Genomic DNA, 21,311 nt, shown 5'->3' with positions numbered 1-21,311 from the left:
AGGGTACTTGAATGTATTTTTAAGATTTAACTCCTGAGTTTAGTGTCACTTTAAAATGTGCTCAGTGCTCTTATAGTGAAATACTGCATAATACATAGCACCCTTGCTGCATTGTTTAGCATCTCCATTTTTTTTGCTAGTGTATATTAGAAAGAGATTAGTGAGGTCCTCTTTACTGACTAGCATAGGCTAAATTCTGGACATTTTTTTTTTGTACTTTATACCATTATTAGATAATTTACAATTGCACAGTTTATTTTCTTATTTGCACAGTGATCACCCTACATTCTACAAGCTGTCTAAATACAACTCTATAGAGCTCTATAGCTCTGTTCTGCATTAATTTCTGAATACTGGAGCTCATCCACATACTTCTGAATTGTACATGCACCGAGTGTGTTTTTTTGTCAGGATTTAAAACTCCTTCCCAAGTGAATCACGTAAGAGACTGCCTGTGCTTATAAAGACTATAACTTTGCAGAGGTCAACAGAGCAGCACTTTAAAAGAATAGGACACAGAGAAAATATTCTGTCTTTTTTCAACTTGATAGACTTATAAGAGCTCCCTGCAGGGAAGAAAATAAGATTTAGGAATAGATCTTTATCACCTGAACTATAACCTTGTGCATCAGATATTATTGATCTGCCACTGTTTACAAACTGTAGCGAGAGGCAGCCAAGAAAAATGTGCTCAATATGTTTCATTGCTAGTTAAATGACATACAAAGAACTGCACCTAGGCAATGCATGTATAAATATTTTACAAATCCAATGGTTATACAGATTTTGTTTCAATTAGAGGCTTATTGTACTCGTATATCTTGCTTTCCTAGCTTTTTCAACATAGTAAAGCTCAGTCTATTTTCACAAACATTTGAATGTTCTATTTGGCTAATCCGCTTCTAAACTAATGCTGGCTTATGGAAGTTAAAAGTAAAAATGCAATTTTCTTGGTTCTAAACCTGGACCTTACTGGAAATGTTTTAATTTTGCGGTACAAGGGAGTCAAGCAATGTATTTTTAAGATTTTATTTGTAGTATAATATAGTAAAAATGAGTACCCATGAGAGAAGCCATGTCCAAAACCATGCTAATGAACTTCAAGAGCAACTTGATCCATTTCACGGTTGGGAACCTCAAGTGGGAACAACACCTAACGCTCTAAGGAGATTACAGGCATATTTTTTCATACAAAACACACATATGTGTAAGAGGATGTTAGCTTCTTTTAGGTCGGGTCCCACCTCTTTGGGTTTCAGGCAATCAGCCTGTCACTCACCTTCCCCATATAATAGGGTTGGTGGGGACTGGTCCCATTGAGAGTGAGTTTAAGGGAGCAGAATGCCCTGCGAAGTATGTAACTGGCTTTTGCCTATCACAATAAGCTATAAATGATCCTGTGCCACAACTTGTAAGTAGCTTATTGGGAGGAAGCAACTATGTTATGGGAGGAAGGCAAGCCAGGAAGATAGTTTACCATTATGCTGTGCCATTTATTTGGAAAGAACATCTCATTCTTCTGTTGATTGACCATTATTTTGAGTCAACATTAGGTTGTTCTAATCGAACTTGACTGGACATGCCTTCCTTGTGGGCTGAACAGAGATGCATGGCATAAGTGGGGTTCTGCTCTGGCAGGGAGGACCGGTGTGCCCGGTGACCACTCTGATCACACTTGCGAATGCTGAGGAATATACTGATAGGCTATGTCTGGGTAAAAAGGAGTCTAGGGTTCCCAAAATACCGTATAGAAGGAGCCAGATAGAATACCAGTCTATGGCAGAACCTGGAATTAACAAAGTTGTAGTTTCTAGTCCTGCCTGACACTTGATGGAGGTGGCTTTCTGCTTGGTAACATACACACACACACACACATAAACACACAAGCTGATTTACTAAAGGTGTTAAATATCTTCACACAATGCATTGTATAAATATTTGCCTAAATTATCCAATCATGTGAAAAGCAAATTCCTTTAGTAAATCGTTGCTTTCAAAATGTCCAGTTGAGTTACTGAATTTGTTCAGATTTGTCCAGGAAGGTAACTGGAAATTGCCATCCTACTTGTGCATATCCTGAATTTGTAGTGGGGGTCATAATTACTGTGCTGCTGAAATCTGGTCTCTTGATTCCGAGCAGAGGTACTGGCAATGAGCCAGGCTTATTCATTAAAGGAGAACTATGAGATGAGTGATTTCCACTCACCTCATAGTAGATCGTTACCCTAAGGAGAACTATGGGGAAAAACACTGACCCCATAGTTCTCCTTTAAGGAAAGAGCAAAGAACATTAAAAATGTGCAACAGAGAGTAGTATACTACTATGTTTAGTTTTAATATAGTTAGATCTGTAAAAGGTGATTTCTGAATGATTACTAAAGATTATGTAAATTCTAGAGGTGCACCGATATGGAAATGTTAAAACCGAAACAAAGTCGAAATAAAAAAAATTATTTTTATTTTTTACATTACTTTTAGGGGTTTCGGGGAAATACTTAGGGTCTACACAGACCCCTGATATTTCCCTTTTAAAATAGATTGAGAACACAAAGTCCTCAATCTCTTTTTCTGTGTCCCCTGTTATCAATGAGCAGGAATCCTCTATACTGAGTGTTCCTGTTCATGAGGACAGAGTATGGTTACTATAACTACAACTATGAATGAACAGGATGTAGATCACTTCCCATTCCTTCATAATTGAGGATATAGTTAACATACCATGCCCTCAATTATGTACAAACACTCAGCAATCACTGATCGCTGAGTGTTTGTAACTTGCTCTCCTCTCTGACACGCTGTCACAGGAGGCTGATCGAGCGGTGTAGGGAGGAGAGCCCAGCCTCCTGTGACAGCGCGGCCTGTCTCCGCCCACACACCGTTCTGCTGGAATGTGATAGTCTCTTTTGTAACTAAATTGCTATATATTTCATCTGATTAATTTCCATGTAATCAAGCCATAGCGGAAATAAGGTAATGCCAGAAAAATGCTAACTTTTCTTTTTGTAAATGCAGTAATGTTACATAATGCTATACTTATTTTTGGTAAGTGCAAGACGGAATTGCCAAGAGGTAGAGGGAACTGGAGTGTCCTGATGCAGTAAAAATGCAAACATCTTTATTGTCTGTGAATATTTAGAGCTACAAACAGACATAACGGTGAGGAGGCAAAAAAAACAAAAAAAACCCTAATCAATAGTTATTGTTCATACAAAATGCATGATTATCATCTTAAAAATCATTAACATTGTCAATTAGAGTGTCATGAGAAGGTTCATTTTAACCTTTCAGACAAAAATGCAGAGCTATGTTCATGGATAAGAACAGCTTAACACATGAAAAAAAGTCAGTTTGACCATTTAGTTATCTGGAAATCATCTCTGTGTTCATTTGTTATAATCTAAATGAATGTAACTAGACCCTCAACATCTTATTCATTAACTACAGTATATTGTAAAAGATATGAGGACATCGAAAAATACTTGTTTTTTCCTTCCATTGTGTCAACATTCTGCAATATGATTTTTATTTCCTAAAGCATTTGTATCCATAAGAAAGGATAAATATTCATGTTTAAAACAACAACTTTTTTCCACCCAACAGAACTGAATATAGCGTGCAGTCACCCAACCAGTGAATAGAAATGATTAATGTAATGTCTTTGGAGAGCTGATGATGAGGGCATATGCCCCAGGATCCACTTTGTTCTCTTTTCATATCTGTCTGTACTGTACACATTTGAATAGCCTCCCAGGACACATCTGTCATGAACAGGAAATTTCAGCGCCCTTTACCATTTTGGAGCTGGCACCAAATTAGATTTGAAAGGATGCAAATAGAGTCTGCCACTTACTTTTAATATCGCTGTGCTGAATTATCAGATCTGCTGAATGATACAAATTATAGCATACGCATTCTTCCACAATAATTCACAGATTCTATAAGCGCCGACTTCCTCATTGCCATGGGCACTTCATATGTATTTTGCAGCCCTGTGTGACTTGGTTGTGAAGCAGTAACAGGGTTTGTGTTCCAATATTTCTTTCTACAGAATTAGAAATCACTGCCTTATTTTCCATTATTTTCTTCCATATGAATGATTGATGATTACTGCTATATTGTGGCTCCTATAGCAGGATAAAAGGAGGATTATGTACGACTGGCTCCTTTCATTACAACATACATTTACAGTAGCTTGCACAAATGTTTACAGGTCACTAGAGTAAACAGAACTCTCTGACCAGCAATGTTCCAATTAATTTTCCATTATGTTCACTATATGTACAGCCCAGAGGGTCCTTTTTCAGTACACAGAAACTTCCTAGCAGCTGCTCCATTAGCCATTAGGCATCAGAATTGACAAGCTAATGAATGCAGCTGTGTTTATTAGATATAAAGGTTCTATCTATCTATTTTCCATCTACCTTCTATTATCTCTCTCTCTCTCTCTCTCTCTCTCTCCCTCTCTCCCTCTCCTCATATGTGCACTACCGGTCAAACCTTTTTGAATTTTTTTGAACACCCCCATTTTTCCAGTTTTTATTAAAATAAAGCATAGAACAAATAAACAATTGGATATCCAAAGGAAATCATGGAATTGTTTTCTTTAACAAAATGTAACCTACAGTTTTGACTCATCGAAGTAGCCATCTTTTCCAGCTATAACAGCCGAACACACTTGTGGCATTCTTTCTACAACGGAACTCAAATATTTTCTGCAAAGCTCTCCCCAACACTGTTGCAGAAGTTCACACAAAAGTTTTGCACTTGTAGGTTGCTTTGCGTTCTCCCTCCTGTCCAGTTAATCCCAAACCATCTCGATGGGGTTTAAGTCTAGAGACAGTGCTGGTTCCATGATTTGAAGCCGTCTTGTTCTTTTATTCGAAGGTAGTTCTGACACAGCCTTGAGGTATGCTTTGCGACATTATCTTGCTGTAAGATGAATCCCTAATCAACTAGGTGTACACCAGGGGGTATTGCATGGCGCTGCAAAATGCTGTGAAAGTAGCTTTAGTTCAGGGTGCCACTCACTCTGTGCAAGTCGCCAACTCTGGATCCAGCAAAAGATTCCCAGACCATCATGCTTCCTCCTCCATGTTTGGTAGTTGGTGTCACACCAAGGAACCATCCTTTCGCCTACTCGATGGCATACAAAAAACCTTGCGTGATTACCGAAGATCTCAAATTTTGATTCATTGGTCCATAAGACCTTCTTCCAGTCTTCAGTGGTCCACTGGCCATGCTTCATGGCCCAGACAAGCATCTTTTTCTTGTTTTGTCATCTCTTGGCTTTCTTATTGGCACTCAACCTGTCAAACCTGTCTTCTCTTCACAGTTGAAACTGAGACTTGCTTACTTCGATCACTGTTAATCTGTGCTTGAAGCTGTTGTCCTGTGAACTGCCTGTCATGCAAGCTCTTGACTCTCAGAAACTTGTCTTCTGATTCTGTTGTGTCTTTGGGTCTGCCAGACCTCTTCCTGTCAGAGCTTCCTCCAGTTTCCAAGTGCCTTTTGATTGTGTAGGAAACTATAATCACTGACACCTTGGCTTTCTTTGCAATTTCTATAAAGGAAAGACCTACACTTTTAAGGTTTATAATGGTCTGCCTGCCTTCCATTGTTAATTGCCTTTTTCTCATCATTTTAAGAGAAATATACTGTCCAAATATTGCTTAAGATGGTGTAGTAACACAGACTGCTCCAACACCGCTTTTTTGTAGACAGAGGGCCTGTGAGTAATCAACAAAAAGTGGGACACCTGTAGAAATTGTTAGCATAATCTTAAATTTACTTAAATTGCAGCAGAACAACTGTTAACCTATTTCTTCTTTCCTGAAAAAAATGCCTTTTTGTATAACTCTGAAAGGTACATTATTTTTCAGTTTTTGTTAACCAAAACATCTTTTTTTCACCTCTGGCAGTTTACCACTTACCTTTGTACCATTTTAGGGTATTCACTAGACTTAAACTGCTTACACTTCAATAAAAACTGGAAAAATTGGGGTGTTCGAAAACTTTTGACTGGTAATGCCTATCTATCTATCTATCTATCTATCTATCTATCTATCTATCTATCTATCTATCTATCTATCTATCTATCTATCTATCTATCTACTCATAAGTTTATTTTCTCTTTTGATTTTTTGACACAAAGTAGATTGACAATCATGAAAGTTTAGGTTTTACAGAAAATATCAACAGGGGATTTCACTTCAATGGAGTGATTTTGCAGGCATGGGGACGGTGAGTAATAACCCTCTTATTTCATAGGTAAGCCTTTTGTGGCTTTTCTTTTCCTGACAGGGTAATTTACAGTGCTTATTCTGATGTATTTATGTGCTGGTGATAGTGTCATCCCTACACCTGTGCTGCTTGATTATGTCCTCTAAGCCAACACAAAAACACACAACTAACCTTTGATTTCTTATTTTGATCTAGGTGACTAAGGCCCAGTTTGTGGGCTGAAACATGTAAGCATGTGTTGTTATGTTTGTTTGACGGCAGGAGCTGTCAGAATACTAAAAAAAAAACCCAGCAGATAGCACGGTAAGCAAAAGCTTCTTTGCTATCTGCCATAATTTGAGGGGGGTGCTTCCCCCCCTCCTGCAGATGGGGGGGGGGGGTCAAAGGGCTTCTCCCTGAAATGAGAATGGCACCTCCCTGAAATTACTTTTTTCAGGTTGAGATCCCTGGTGTATTATGTGAGATTTGCTTTATATAGTTAAATATATTTGCCTAATTGATACCAGTTATCTAAAACCATGAGTCCTTTCTTTCAACACAATGAAAGGAGGAATGTAACATGCAATGTATTTACGTATAATGAACATTTTTTACATACTTTTGCTGATTCGTGCATGCTAGGATGTATTGCATATGTATGTGTTTCTTTGTAATATACCTTAATGTACCAGCATGCAATACATGCTCAGATGTATAGCATATGTATTAGTTTCTTTGTTCCAGAACGTAATGTACCAGCCTGAAGTTTTATTTTTAATAATAGGAGCCAGATGAAAATGCTTTGTTAACCACTTGTGGATTTTGATGGTAAGACGCATCCTAAGAAACTTCTACAAAGTTCTTAGGAGGCATCTACAGGCCCACATTGGAAATGTAAATATAGCTCTGGTCCAAAAGGAGTATACAGGTATGAGAGGTGAAGTTAAAAAGACTCTGTTATCCAAGGGATGGGGGCAAATGGTTGCAGGAACCTTCAGTAGAAGTGGGCACAGTCTCCCAAACCTTCCTGTCATAGATGAATGCAGGCAGCATAAACCATAGGGACTGCCCAGTAAATCATCATAGCAATAGGTCAATAGGAATATGTGGGGTGAAGCTTAGCAACAAGCTCTTACACTGTCTGGAAGTGTTGCAGCTTTACTTTTCAGAACCAGCCATGATTTAACAGGGCCAGAAAGGTTTGCAGTCCTGTTATGTACACGCACCTCTATGTGTCTGCACTTTATACCCTCCTTCCCCACATGATAGAGTCCCTTTAAACCATGGCCATGGGGTCTCACGAGTCCCTTGATCACAAGGGGCTCGTCTGTGTTAAATAGGAATATGTATAACAGAGCTGTTTGGGAAAATAGCTTACAACAGGTTCAGTGGCCTTAAACATATTTCCTATATAAACAGTTCTTGCTAGATTCTATTTGTCTACATTATCAACATAACAAAAGAATCCTATTTAAAAATCTACCATGCTATTAGAGTCCCCTTTTGCTTCTGAAATTAAAAACTGTTGATCAGGATTCACCAGCCAAGTAAACCCTAGATAATAGTCCAAAAGGCCTCCTTTATAACCTTTTTTTAAATGAGCAAATTTTATTTCTGCCAGGCTAGTAAGATCTAGAGGGTCATGCGTGATTTATTTTCCAGTAAAAATACCATTATGACCTACGACTGAGATGGTGACAGCTTCCTTCATTTCTCTCTTGGCCTCTGGGTTATTTATAATTTCTTGTAGTAATGAGACCAGGATTCAAAACCAGAAAATATCTTGATAGTAGTTGTATTTTCACTGCTTCAATGTGACATTCTTCTAATCATGTTTAAACATCTACTTTGCTTGATGCTTGATGAGTACGTTGGTGGCAATGTCCTGTGTTCTCCACCACTGTCCTAGCATATTTCTTATAGTGAAGTTTATATGTCTTTGCCTTGCTTACTCAAGAGTATAATATAGCTCCCATCCATCCAATGTTTGTATGATGTACTGCAAATTGTAGTTTGTGACCTTTGCTCTATTAAATAGAAATAAAATGATTCCATCCTGATTCTTATGATCACTTTGCTGCTCACTATATAAAATGGGATGTTATATATTCTTTCTGTTGCTTTTACAACTGTCCTATTACCTTCTTATGTCTGCCTGTTTTAGTTTACCATATTCTTTACCTTGTGGCAATTCTAAAAAAAATATTTCCATTTTAGCAAAGAAAAGGTAACTAGACCATTGTTACTCCGATACAAACTAATAATTACATGACAGTTAGGTCATGTCAGTCATAGGGAGATTTCCTATCACTTGACAGGATATAATGGAAAATCTCTCCAACAGAGACACAGACAAAAACAAAACTTGGTTTAAAAGAATATTGAAGAAAGCTTTGAACCATTTTTTTTTGCTGATGATGTCGTTCTGTCCCTGTGACTGCAGGGCAGAAAATAAGGGTGTGGTTGTCACCGGGACAGGAAGGCATCATCAGCAATAAAAATAGTGAGGAGGTGAGGGACAATTTCCTCAATATATTTTCAGACAGAAATAAAAACCTAATAGAAAACTCTATTCAAAAAGAAAACAAGTCTCTTCTACAGATGGAATAGTCTGATGACAAAATGCAGTTGGTTGGTTTATTTAAAAGTTTTATTTTTAGATGTTTTAAAAATCAAGTTTTGCTAAGTAAGCCTCCGTTTTAACAGAAATCAGTCTATGAGTAGGACCAGACTTCAGCTTTGCCCATACAGGCTGTAGCCTAAGGCGACAGGGCTGCAAGGGAGAATACATAGCTACCCACATATAATGTTGCTGACTAGCAGTAGCATATTTCAATGTAAAAAGTAAAATATTTAGAAAAAATAAGTTTGATTAAAACTTACCGGGGGAGGGGGGGGGGGGGGGGGTGGTTTTTGCTGCTACATCTGGGCACAAGTCTGTCACATGTCCCACCCAGCTCACTGACATCACTGGTTGCCAGGAGTGCCGTCAGTGAGCTTGGTGGGACAGCGGACAGAGTTGGACCCGGATCCGGCCGGGATGCCAGCCAGAGCATCACAGGTTGCTAAGAGCTCTTAGCAACCTGGGACACTCTAGCCGAAAGGGGGGTGACAGGCACACCTGCCTCCCCCCAATGTGACCCAATGAAATGCCACCTGAGGCAATCGCCTCAGGCTGCCTCATTATAGGCATGCCTTGTCTGGAGTTCAGCTTTAAAGCAAACCAAAGAAAATGCAGTCAATACTTCACTAAAGCAATTTATCCCAGGCATCTCAGAACATGTTAATTTTCTCACTTAATGCACCTATAAATTGTATTCAAAATGCTGCAAAAGTAGTTGATTTCCAGTTTAATAAGTTACAGGTTTTATGTATTCACTATAGCCCGTACAGCCCCTGAAGTTAGCCGAGGGGCTCAGTAGAGCTGCTGTAAAATCACAGCAACCAGGGACGCCTTCTGTCATTACACTGCGGCTCCTCAGTACACTGAGAACTCGGTGGAGCTGCTGTAAAATCACAGCAGCTCAGCCGGGTTACCTGGTAACCAGGGACGCCTTCTGTCATTACACATAGAACCTGGCAGAGCTGCTGTGATTTTACAGCAGCTCCGACGGGTTCTCGGTGTAATTATAGAACAGTGTCTCAGGTTACCTGGTAACCAGGGACACTGATCGCTCTGCAAGTGGCTGGAGCCAGCGTGAGGGACGCCTTCTGTCATTACACTGTGGCTCCTCACTACACTGAGAACCCGGCGGAGTTGCTGTAAAATCACAGCAGCTCCGATGGATTCTCAGTGTGTAATGACACATGGGCATCCCTGGTTACCAGGTAACCAGGGATGCCCATGTGTCCTTACGACGAGAGCTTAGGAGAGCCGGCAGTGATATGAAAGCCGCCTCTGCTAAGCTCTCATCTTAATGACAGAACAGCGTTGGCTATCCCCGCTGGCTCCGACAAGCTCTAATTCTAATGACAGCTGGTCCCGGCCAATAGTTGGGCGGAGCTAGATGTCACTGCTAGCTCTGCCCAATTGTTTTCTATTTTAGCTTTTTCTACTTTTTGTCCACCCGATGTATGGCTGATTTCAGCCGATATGCGGCTGAAATCAGCCGTACAAGCCTGAAGTGAATAGCCGAACAGTGTTCGGCTCACTTAACTTCGGGTCGGTTGTTCACTCGGCTTCCTACGGCAGCTCTGTGAAAAGACCCCTTTGTAAAATCAGGCTGTGTGGGATATGGCATTACAAACTAGGTTCTTCAATCACCACATTACTGACTAAAGGAAGTGGAGTGGACTGAGGCAGAGGCGTAACTAGAACCTTCAGGGCCCCGGTGCAAGAAACCATGAAGGCCCCCTCCCATCGGCATGGCACCGCATGGTTAACAGGAAGGCGGCCGAGGTCCCCAGCAAGTGCAGGACCTCGGGCAGCTGCTTGTTTAAAATGCTAGTGCAGTGTTCTGTCGAACGCCGACCCAGTATCCGCGCTTACGCTTTACATTTCCTCCAGACAGCCGACCTGCAGCTCCTCTTCAGCCACATTCTCCGACGCTTCTGCCCGGGGAAAGCAAGCTCCGCCCCCTGCACGCACATCTGAGGAAGATTCCAATAGCAGGCAGGCAAGGGGGGGCCCAGGACATGCCAAATTGCATTAGTCTTATAATTTCATAATAAAAAGTTATAGCTTGGAGCCCGGCCGTCTGGGCACCTTACAACTTCAGTGGCTGTACCCCCCTGATGGCGGCCTTGCAAGATACGATCTCGGGGGCACCCTTCTTCCTCGCTGGGCCCCCCCAAGTGGCGGAATGCCAGGGCCCGGTCGCAACTGCGACCCTGGTAGTTCCGCCAGTGGACTCAGGCATTATAATATGGAAGGGTAAAGAACTACAGGTAGACTGTGTTCCCTTAATTTTCTTTTATTTAATTTCCCTGACTGGAAAAAATAATCTCACCAACTTTCTTGTTTTCCTCTGACAAATGGACGCTTCATTTATTAACTGTTAATAGCAACTTTAAATAGCTACCATGTAATTACATATTCATTCACTTTTATAAAGAAAAGGCATGCAACTTTTGTGGCAAGCTCAACTGAAACATACACAATATACTTTCATCTACAGCGCGCAAAGAAGAAACTACAAAACCACGCTCCTATGAAAACTTTTCAAACCTTTTAACCCTTGTCTTGGAATCAAATAAATTAGTTAACTAATCATACAGCAACCTTCTGAATGAGAATCCCTTTGCCCAAGAGTCTATATTCACCCGCTTTCTTTACTCAAATATGCTCTGTCTTTTCACTTGAAATTCAAGTTAAATACTGGTGCTGAATGGAAATGAACCCAGTTACAATAGTTTGAAAGTTCCCACTGTTTGCAAAAGAGCTACAGTATTGATATGTTTGGCTTTTAGCTAAAGGTAGGGATGTTCAGATACCAAGTACCATATAGCACTGCACTTCAAACTCAAAAATTATATTCCTAAAATGTGTAAAAAATAGTATAAAATGTGAAATTGTCACAAAAGAATACACAATTTGATGTCATACACAACACCTGTGTTCCACAATGCCTGTGCTGATGATAGTAAAAAAAACAAAAAAAAAACGTGCTAGTACATCTCATAAAATTTTTCATATAGAAAATCCTGTGTTGAATCTCACAAGTGATGTATAACTCCCACCTAATCTGCATAACCATGTGTGAAGTCCATTACTTCTGGATACAATAAAGTCCTTGTATGTGAGGATATACCTTCCAACTTTTATCATCAACACCAACGTCCGTGAATGCAAAAACAATTAGTGAATCAGTGCTCTCCAGTCTCCACCGTGCTTAAAGATAAGATCTGGCCGCACTCACCGACTCCTATTCCTCACCATATTTCAGATGAACAATTAGCGCTTTGCTGATCTATATAGAACCAAATCCTCTCCTTTGTTTTTAATCCGACAATAAATTGGGGTAGATTCCTCGCAACTATGGCTTATCTTTCCAAAATCGTGTAAAACTATTCCTCCATCTTCCACCTTCTCTTGTGCTCAGAGAGAGAAAAAAAGGCTTCCCATAGTGTAGTATGTCAGAATAAATTTATTTAAAACGATTAAAATGCACTTACAATTAAAATAAGGCAATTGCGTATGGATTGTGTCCACTGGAGCTCCTGTCTCTATGATTGTAATGCTCGCATAGATCCGCCCACCTGATGCATTTCGTCACTATTGACTTCCTCTGAGGCGACAGTCTGCATACGAGATGCATACGAGATGCGACGGTCGTATGCAGACCTTTCTTGGGTTAAAGTGGAACTATTGGTAAAATAAAAAAGTAATTCTGTTATTATGCAATTCTCTTTAATAGACCAAGCTGTCCAGCAAAAATTGGCAGATAGAGGGTTGCTTACAACGGTTCAATTTGTAAGCCACTTATGTAAAGTACATTTAACAATACCCTATTCACAAGTTGAGAATGCTGCTGTCCAAGAGTGACTACACTACCCCTCCATAGATACAGTACAGTGAGGGTAGCCACGCTAAGAATGGAAGTTTATTACTTAACCTCATAGTCAATGAAGAAACAGATCACAAAAATACCACATATACTCTAAAGAACAATTGAGATTTTACATTCCAGGATTATGCCTCTCTGGCTGAACCAGGTATTGAGCACCAAAGAGTGTGAAAAATTGTTAACTTTAAGGTCATTGTAAAAGACAAGGGGGCACTCTGTGCTTCTAGAGAAGAGGTTTAACCTCTGCATATAGAAATGCTGCTTCACAGTAAGAGCTGTGAAAATGTGACATAGACTTCCACAGGAACCTATTCTAGCCAGCTCATTTGGTTGTTTAAAATAAAAAGCTGGATGCATTTCTAAATTTCCAGAATATAACTAGCTATTAATATTTATAAGTAATAACACAAATGATTGTTGATCCATGGAATATCTGACTGCCTTAGGGAATCAGGAAGTATTTTTTCCCTGTTGTCGCAAACTTGACTATGCTTTGTAAGGGTTTTTTTTACCTTCCTCAACTGATCAACTGTGGGTAAACATTTCTATATATGAAGGTTTTCAATTGATTTGTGTATTTTTTAGTTGGTTGAACTTGGTAGACTTTTTTATGTAACTATGATTTAGTTGTTTAGCCTGTTCATCGATGGAATAGTGTATGCTCATATGGTTTACTAAATCAGGCTCATTTAGTTTAGTCAGTAATTTATCCACTTGTGTTTCTGAGAGGGATTCCACAAAACATGTTGATGAGGCCTGAAGATAGGTTTTTGGAATGCATGATTATAAAGAACAATTAAAGCTGATTTAAGGGCCAAATTTAAAAAAAACTGAAAGAAAATAGCATTTTACTGCCATTCTTTACTTTTTTCCCTTTTTATGATGGAATAAAATGTCTGTAGCAACCACATTCATCTTCAAGCATCTGACTTGCAGCTATGGTTGACACCTCAACTTTTTCTTTTCTTCAGTATATTATACAACAACCTTCTTATTGTATGGCAAAAATCATTTGAACCAAGATGAAAGAATGCATTTTCTGTCGTATTCAATAAAAGCAAGGAACAGCTGACCTTATTCAATAAAGAACTCTTAAAGCAGAACTATAAAAATAAACCTATCAACATAAAAAAGCCATTCTCCTCTTTCCAAACTAAATTTGTCCACAAACTGCCCTGGTGGCCCGTCTAGAGAGCAATGTTAGTTATGAGTGAATTGTTATGTTGTCCAGCTCTGTGGCTGTGTCTAAATGTTCATTTCATGATTTATGTTATGTAAAAGTGCAGTGAAAAGAGCTCCTGGAGCTTCCAGTACAGGAACCATGATGTCATGCTGACACTGAGAAGTCCTTAGAGAGGAGTAGTGTACAGGTGTCCTATAGACATGTCATTTTTTATTTTTCAAATACCTGCTACTATGCTGTAACTAAATAGTTGTCTGAAGTTGCTGGATGATGAAATGAATCAAAGACATTACACTGTTTGTTCCTCTTTAACTATTAGATTGCTAATTCTTAAGTGCAGAGCCAATAACAAATCACCCTTTTAAGTCTGATAGCACAATATGATCTTAGTTTCTGAAAGGGTCACAATTAGGAAACAAATCTGGAAATTATAAGGACAAAGTTGGGAAATTCATGGATAACATCCTGCTTGTACTTTGCATTGCTAAAAGCCCTAAACATCTAAAATACTTTATGGGTGCCCTAGGTCATGTTGTAGGTGCTGCTCCTATGCTTTAATACATTATTTTTACATGGCACTGGCATAATTCCAGTCTTGTTATCTTTATATGATTGGTGATCAAGTTCAAATTCCCTTGCAAAGCTTACCACCCTATTTGCCTTCAGTAAATCGACTTCATAGTCACTGGAAAGACAGATCACAAAAAGGCCACCACTCATATACGATGAAGAACATTTGAGATTTTATATTCGCGGATTATGCCTCCCTAATTAATTCAGGTAAAGAGCACCAAAGAGTGTGCATCAAAGAGTGTGCACTCCATAACAGAAAGGTTCTGGCTCCAAAGATTTTAAGGCAGAATGTTGAGTTCGTTTTTTTGTTTGTTATGATGTAAAAAGGACCAGTTAAAATTTGCGGCTGCAACAGGTATTTCAAGCCACACAGGAATTGGATGTGACTACTGCCATTATTGTCTTAAGCACTTATGTCCAAACATAAAAAACCTCAGTGCTGTCAGGGCTTAAATTTAGTCAACTGCTATTCATAGATACACTATATTGCCAAAAGTATTGGGACACCCCTCCAAATCATTGGATTCAGGTGTTCTGTGAAATTTCCTTGCTATTAAATATTCCACGGTCAACTGTTAGTGGTATTATAACAAAGTGGTAGGCCACGTAAAATGACAGAGCTGGGTCAGCGCATGCTGAAGCGCACAGTGCGCAGAAGTCGCCAACTGTCTGCAGAGTCAATAGCTACAGACCTCCAAACTACGTGTGGCTTTCAGATTGGCACAACAACAGTGCGTAGAGAGCTTCATGGAAAGAATTTCCATGGCCGAGCAGCTGCATCCAAGCCTTACATCACCAAGTGCAATGCATAGCGTCGGATGCAGTGGTGTAAAGCGCGCTGCCACTGGACTCTAGAAAAGTGGAGACGTGTTCTCTGGATTAACGAATCACATTTCTCTGTCTGGCAATCCGATGGAAGTGTCTGGGTTTGGCAGTTGCCAGGAGAACGGTACTTGCCTGACTGCATTGTGCCAAGTGTAAAGTTTGGTGGAGGGGGGATTATGGTGTGAGGTTGTTTTACAGGGTTGGGCTTGGCCCCTTAGTTCCAGTGAAGGGAACTCTTAAGGCATCAGCATACCAGGACATTTTGGACAATTTCATGCTCCCAACTCTGTCGGAACAGTTTGGGGATGTCCCCTTCCTGTTCCAACATGACTGCGTACCTGTGCACAAAGCAAGGTCCATAAAGACATGGATGAGCGAGTTTGGGGTGTAGGAACTTGACTGGCCTGCACAGAGTCCTGACCTCAACCTGATAGAACACCTTTGGGATGAATTAGAGTGGACACTGCAAAAAAGGCCTTCTCATCCAACATCAGTACCTGACCTCACAAATGCTTCTGGAACAATGGTCAAACATTCCCGTAGACACACTCCTAAACCGTGTGGACAGCCTTCCCAGAAGAATTGAAGCTGTTATAGCTGCAAAGGGTGGGCCAACTCAATATTTAACCCTATTAACTAAGACTGGGATGCCATTAAAGTTCATGTGCGTGTAAAGGCAGGCGTCCCAATACTTTTGGCAATATAGTGTACTTGTATCTTGATAAAAGTGGAACTAGGGTGACCATAGGAGGAAGCACTGACAAATATGAAATACAATAACAAAAATATACAGTAGAACAGCAAGCAAGAAACTGTGAACATCAGGTCAAAATTTACTTTCAGGCAAAGTTGTAATAGTAAAATAAAAATTTGTGCCTACTGAAAATACACTAAGGTTTTTGGATGTACTTACCGGGTTGAGGACGAGCGTAAAGAAAAGCTCCCCTCCTTGAATGTTTTTATCAAGTTCAATTGGACCTCCAGGATACTCCTTATAGAATATTGTATGAGTGAATAAACCACATGTTTGCCGAGGAAGAACCTAATAAAGATCAAAATAATGGCATCAATGTTTGTTCCATAAGAACCATTGTTTATGTTGTTATATTAATTATTGCAATTTGGTTTCTGAAGCTGCTGCTGGTCACCTTCCAGGTTTCCTGAGAAATAAATGTATGAGCTGTGCCACACAAGAGAGATTCTTTTGAAGACCTACATTATGTTTGCATGCATCCTATACCCACACACAATGCACACACAACCTTTCCAAATAAAGTCTTCGTTTATTTTCATACTTCTTTGATTCCATGATCTCTCCACATGTACCTGACACTGCTTAAAAACAAAACTGAAAAAGTGAGGAACACAATAGTTAAGAGATGCTTTTTATCTTCATGGCAGCAAAAGAAAAGAAAAAGACAACAGCTTATAAAAGCCCAGATTAGAAATAGCCTGACATCACAGGCAACAAATAGCTGTTCACTTCAAACACAAACCGCTAAGCAGAAGAGAAGGCAACCGGTGCAGTACTTGTTAACCTTTCCCGCTGTACTAGAGCTGCAGATCTTTTCATTCTCTGAGAAGGTATCAAAGGCAGGTTTTCATTTATTCTTTTACTTTGAATTAGTGTTTACTAACATTCCCAGAACTTCACTTATATGTGTTTTTACAAAGCAGTGAATGTAAATTTCACCAAGCATTCATTGGTGGTCAATCAATCATGTAAAACACATGCTCCTGGAAGATTAACCTGTAGTGAATGTTTGGTAAATGTCAGATTCATGGTTTTATAAATATCCCGCTTAGAATTCATATGAGTATAACTGTAATAAAAATCATAAAATGAATGTCAAAATTCAATTTGAAGGTTAGACATTTCTATCTGTGAGCCAATGCCAGTTGAACCTCAAATATATTTGGCATGTTTTTTGCTAACACTGTTAAGTTGTATACAGCTTTATACTTTAACAAAGAAGAAAAGATGCAGGATAATCATGTATGCAGCATAGACATAGGGGAATAGATACAGCATAGGTATTACACAGTTTAACCTTTCAATGCTATGCCCTGACCTCCATTTCTCACCACATACTGCTGGACCATTTTGTAAACATTTTTCATACCCAAACACATAGACAGGAAACCTCCTCACTAGATGCGCTATTTAGGGTGCATGTTCAGACCTATGGCCCGCCCTGGCCACACACGTCACACGCCGACATTGTCGGGCGGCGTGTGACGTGTGGTGGGAGTTTAGTGAGATGGGGGAGAGAGGGTCAGACTGGGGCGGCTGGATGCACGAGGAGTGAATCCCTTCCTAGAATGAGGTATAATGTGTTTTGCTACATTTAAGTTTAGTTTTTGACATTTGGATACCAGGAGTGGTTCACATACCAATTTGTAAGTTGTTTTGAGTAATGTCGTTAACTATATACCCAGTAGTCTCACTGGGTATATAGTTAATATTAAGAGATATTTTGGATATCTTTTGTATCTACTAAGATATATATGGCAACTTGAGTTGTTAATGACATAAGAGATTTATGCTTTTGGATACATTTGACATCTTTTGTTTAAAAACCCAGATGAGGTTATAAATATGGATGGAATGTTCTGAGGTTTTTCCTCTGATCTATTATATATATATATGGACTACTACATATGTTTTTTAGAACACTGATGTTTTGATAGCAATATGGATTATGCTGTAACTATTATAGGAACTCCAGGATAGGTGTGCTGTCTCCTTTGTTCTGCCGCCAACATGCTCTCTCCACCCTCTCTCCTTTCTGGTTGGTTAGAGTCCTCCAGGGGTGCAGACTCATCCATTAACTACATTTCAAAATGGTATGTATGTATATAGTTGGTTTATATATGATATTGTAGACATTTACAAATGTGCAATATTAATTATTTATATGTTTATTATTAGAGTTGTTCCAGAAGTGTGGACTCATATTTTCCCAAAAATTTCAAAGATGGCTACCTCATAAACATATTTCTGAAGAAGCTTTGGGGAAACACGTAGAGGGCAGCAATAGTGCAGTTACAGATGACTTAATTTTTAAAGATATTGCTTATGAAATGTATGGCTGAAATTATGGATTGAGATTATGTATATTATGTATCTGCACAAAGTCCAGGGAGGTTTTAGTTTTAAATCTGTCTATCTTTGCAATTCTCTAGATTAAATGGATATGTTTTTAACTATATATTGATCATGGAATAACAATTATTTCATACTAATGAATACCCACTAAATTGTGTTTATAGGTTTAGCTATGTTGCCCCACATTCCCCAATAGACACCTTAAAAGTCCCATTGAATCTTTTGTTGGTATATATATTGAATATAGGGTTGTTGTGTGAAAATGGTACCATATGGAAGTGTATACATTTATCTTCACTTTGAGACTAAAGATGATTACCTAACTGTAATTTATTGTTCTTTTATTACAAGGTACATTTGTCTTGGTCAGATCTATGCATCATACAGTTAATCTGGTGACTTGTGAAAGTGTAATTGCCTAACATTTCCAAGGAACAGTTGAGTGATATTTTCCCTCAGAAGCCAAGATGCCTCGAAACTGTGTAAACAACACAGATAACTTCTGCTACATTTGTGGCGAGGGTACATTTGCATCTCAAAAGTGCAGTATGACGGCAGTGGTAAAAAAGGCATACCACCTATATTTTGGATGCAAAATAGGGGATCAGGACAAGAGTTGATAAGTACTATCCTTGTTGCACTCCTTACCGATATGTCCCTTGTAGTGGGGGGGTGCTCGCAGTGACCGCGAATGTCAGCAATTGCTAAAGCCTGATGAAGGGACCCTGTACAGTCCCGAAAGCGCTTGTTTGGTCATATGACAAAAAACTTCTGCTATCTTAAAAGGATTGGTGTGCTGGTGACATTTCTACAATTTCAGGACAAGAGTTGGGCCCCTCATTATTGTTCCATTACATGTGCATTATCTTAGCAAACATATAAATACCCAGATGAAATACATATATTGGAGCTGTTTTACCTTCCAAAAGATTGGCATTTATATGCATTTGCACAATTCTATCAACTAACACTGCCATGAGAATGATATACTTTTTCTGTTAAAATTAAGAAATATACTGCTGAAACCTTCTTGCTTGGAGCCTGATGATTGGACAGTGAAGGAGCAGCAACACACTGATTAGATCATCCAGACTGAGGAACTCTCTCTTCCTGTTAAATTATTCCTTGTCAGTAGGGATGCACCGATACTTTTCAGATACCAGTGCCGATACTTTCACGACATTTTCATGAGAACTACCAGGGTTGCAGCGGTTGCAGCTGCGACCTGGCCCTGGCGCTCCACCACTGTCCTGAAATCATTAGTCTGTATTCTAGAAAAACTGTCTCATGACAATAAACAAAAATGTATCAGTACTTGTACTTGCAAAAATGGTATCGGTGCACCCCTTTATTTATATTTATAAAAAAAAATCATACAATGGAACAGAGATGTACAAATCCCAAAGGAGCTCCGTGTGCTCCTTACGAATGACAGCTGCCTCCTAACTTTTGAATTTTTCTGTAGTCTAATCTTGGAGCTTGAAAAATATCTGTACTTGTACTTGTACTGGGTACGGTACTTGGTATCGGTGCATCCCTACTAGTCAGCATATTTACATGCAGCTCACCTGAATTGCTCAGAGTGCTACTTCAGTACATAGGGAGTATAAAGGCTTAATTTGTCAAATTCAGGTATTTACATTAGCTGCAAAAAAGTTCAGCTTCAATTTGCTGCATTTTCCTTTATTTCACTTTATTTTTTCATTTTAGACTCAATGCGCCTGGCAGTAACAAAACCTGAATTTAAAGGATGTCTCAAGTAATTTACTCCGGTAGCTATGGATCCTGAAAGTAACCCTTTTTTCTGTTACATATATTTTCAGAAGTGCATAAACCATAAAAGCTTTACACAAGTTTGGATAATCATTTATACGGTTTGTACTAATCGACATCCTAAATGTTGACTGAGGTCAGTAAATGCGCATTTATTTTAAATTTTAAATACCCACTCATGTGCATGGGAAATTTTTAAAACTCTGTCTTTTGGTTACAAAATGATTGGAGAGTTTAAATGAACACATTTTCATCTTATTTAATAAGCCACATGAAAATTCCTTTGCAAAGTGAGCATTCCTTTATTGTTAAGCACACAATCTCCACTTCCTTAGTAAATTAACTCTGTAGATTACTATGAGGACCATTCTGTTAAATGAAGTTTAACATTACACTTACCAAAAGTGTAATATCTCCAAGATGACAGAACCTGGCATTCGATGCTTGCATTTTGAAAATGTTCACCTTATGTGAGTAAAGGAAAGCATTCATGAAGAAAAAAAATGATGTGTAGTCAAGACCTATATAATGAGCAATTCTGTTTTCTGTATATTTCTGCGTTCTCTGGTAATTATCAGAATATGTGCATAGTCATACCTTTAGCAATGCATTACTTGACCTATGCCAATTTGCATGAAATATGTCTACTAAAACACCACATTTATGTGAAACAGAATGATAATGGTGTATCTAGAATGTGCAGCAAGCTGCACAGTATGACACAGTCTGGAATGTTAAGCAAGCTGCCCAGTGTAAAAAATGTTTTGTTCAGATGCAGCCATGGGGCTTATCTGGCCTGCAGCTGATTGGGTGGAAGTGCCAATGGCACTTCCTTGCATAGAGGAGCTCAGGTTTGGATCGGGTTAGCTCTGAATTTGAGCTCATCCTTAATTGTGGGTAGATGTACACCAGAAGGCTGCAGTTTGATTGAAATACTGTACAACTTCCTTGCTTAGAGGAGCTCAGGTTTGGATCGGGTTAGCTCTGAATTCGAGCTCATCCTTAATTGTGGGTAGAGGTACACCAGAAGGCTGCAGTTTGATGGAAATACTGTGCAACTAATATCAATATTATTTTCCTACTAAGAAAACAGTATGACATTTATATTACTCTATTCAATGCT

General features: G+C 39.1%; 1 protein-coding gene across 1 annotated transcript in view; it reads right to left on the bottom strand.

Annotated features, from left to right (window-relative positions):
* Window positions 1–21,311, bottom strand: part of LOC108792214 (bifunctional heparan sulfate N-deacetylase/N-sulfotransferase 3-like) — a 223,105-nt gene that overhangs the window by 62,518 nt on the left and 139,276 nt on the right. The window contains exon 6 of the mRNA XM_018562936.1: window positions 16,220–16,348. Within this exon, the coding sequence (XP_018418438.1) occupies window positions 16,220–16,348 (129 nt within the window). The remainder of the gene's footprint in view (window positions 1–16,219; window positions 16,349–21,311) is intronic.

The sequence above is a fragment of the Nanorana parkeri genome, unplaced genomic scaffold, assembly GCF_000935625.1.
Source record: "Nanorana parkeri isolate BGI_ZX_2015 unplaced genomic scaffold, ASM93562v1 scaffold614, whole genome shotgun sequence".
NCBI lineage: Eukaryota > Metazoa > Chordata > Amphibia > Anura > Dicroglossidae > Nanorana > Nanorana parkeri.
The sequence above is the reverse complement of the archived record's forward strand: the minus strand, read 5'-3'. Positions and strand labels throughout refer to the sequence as shown.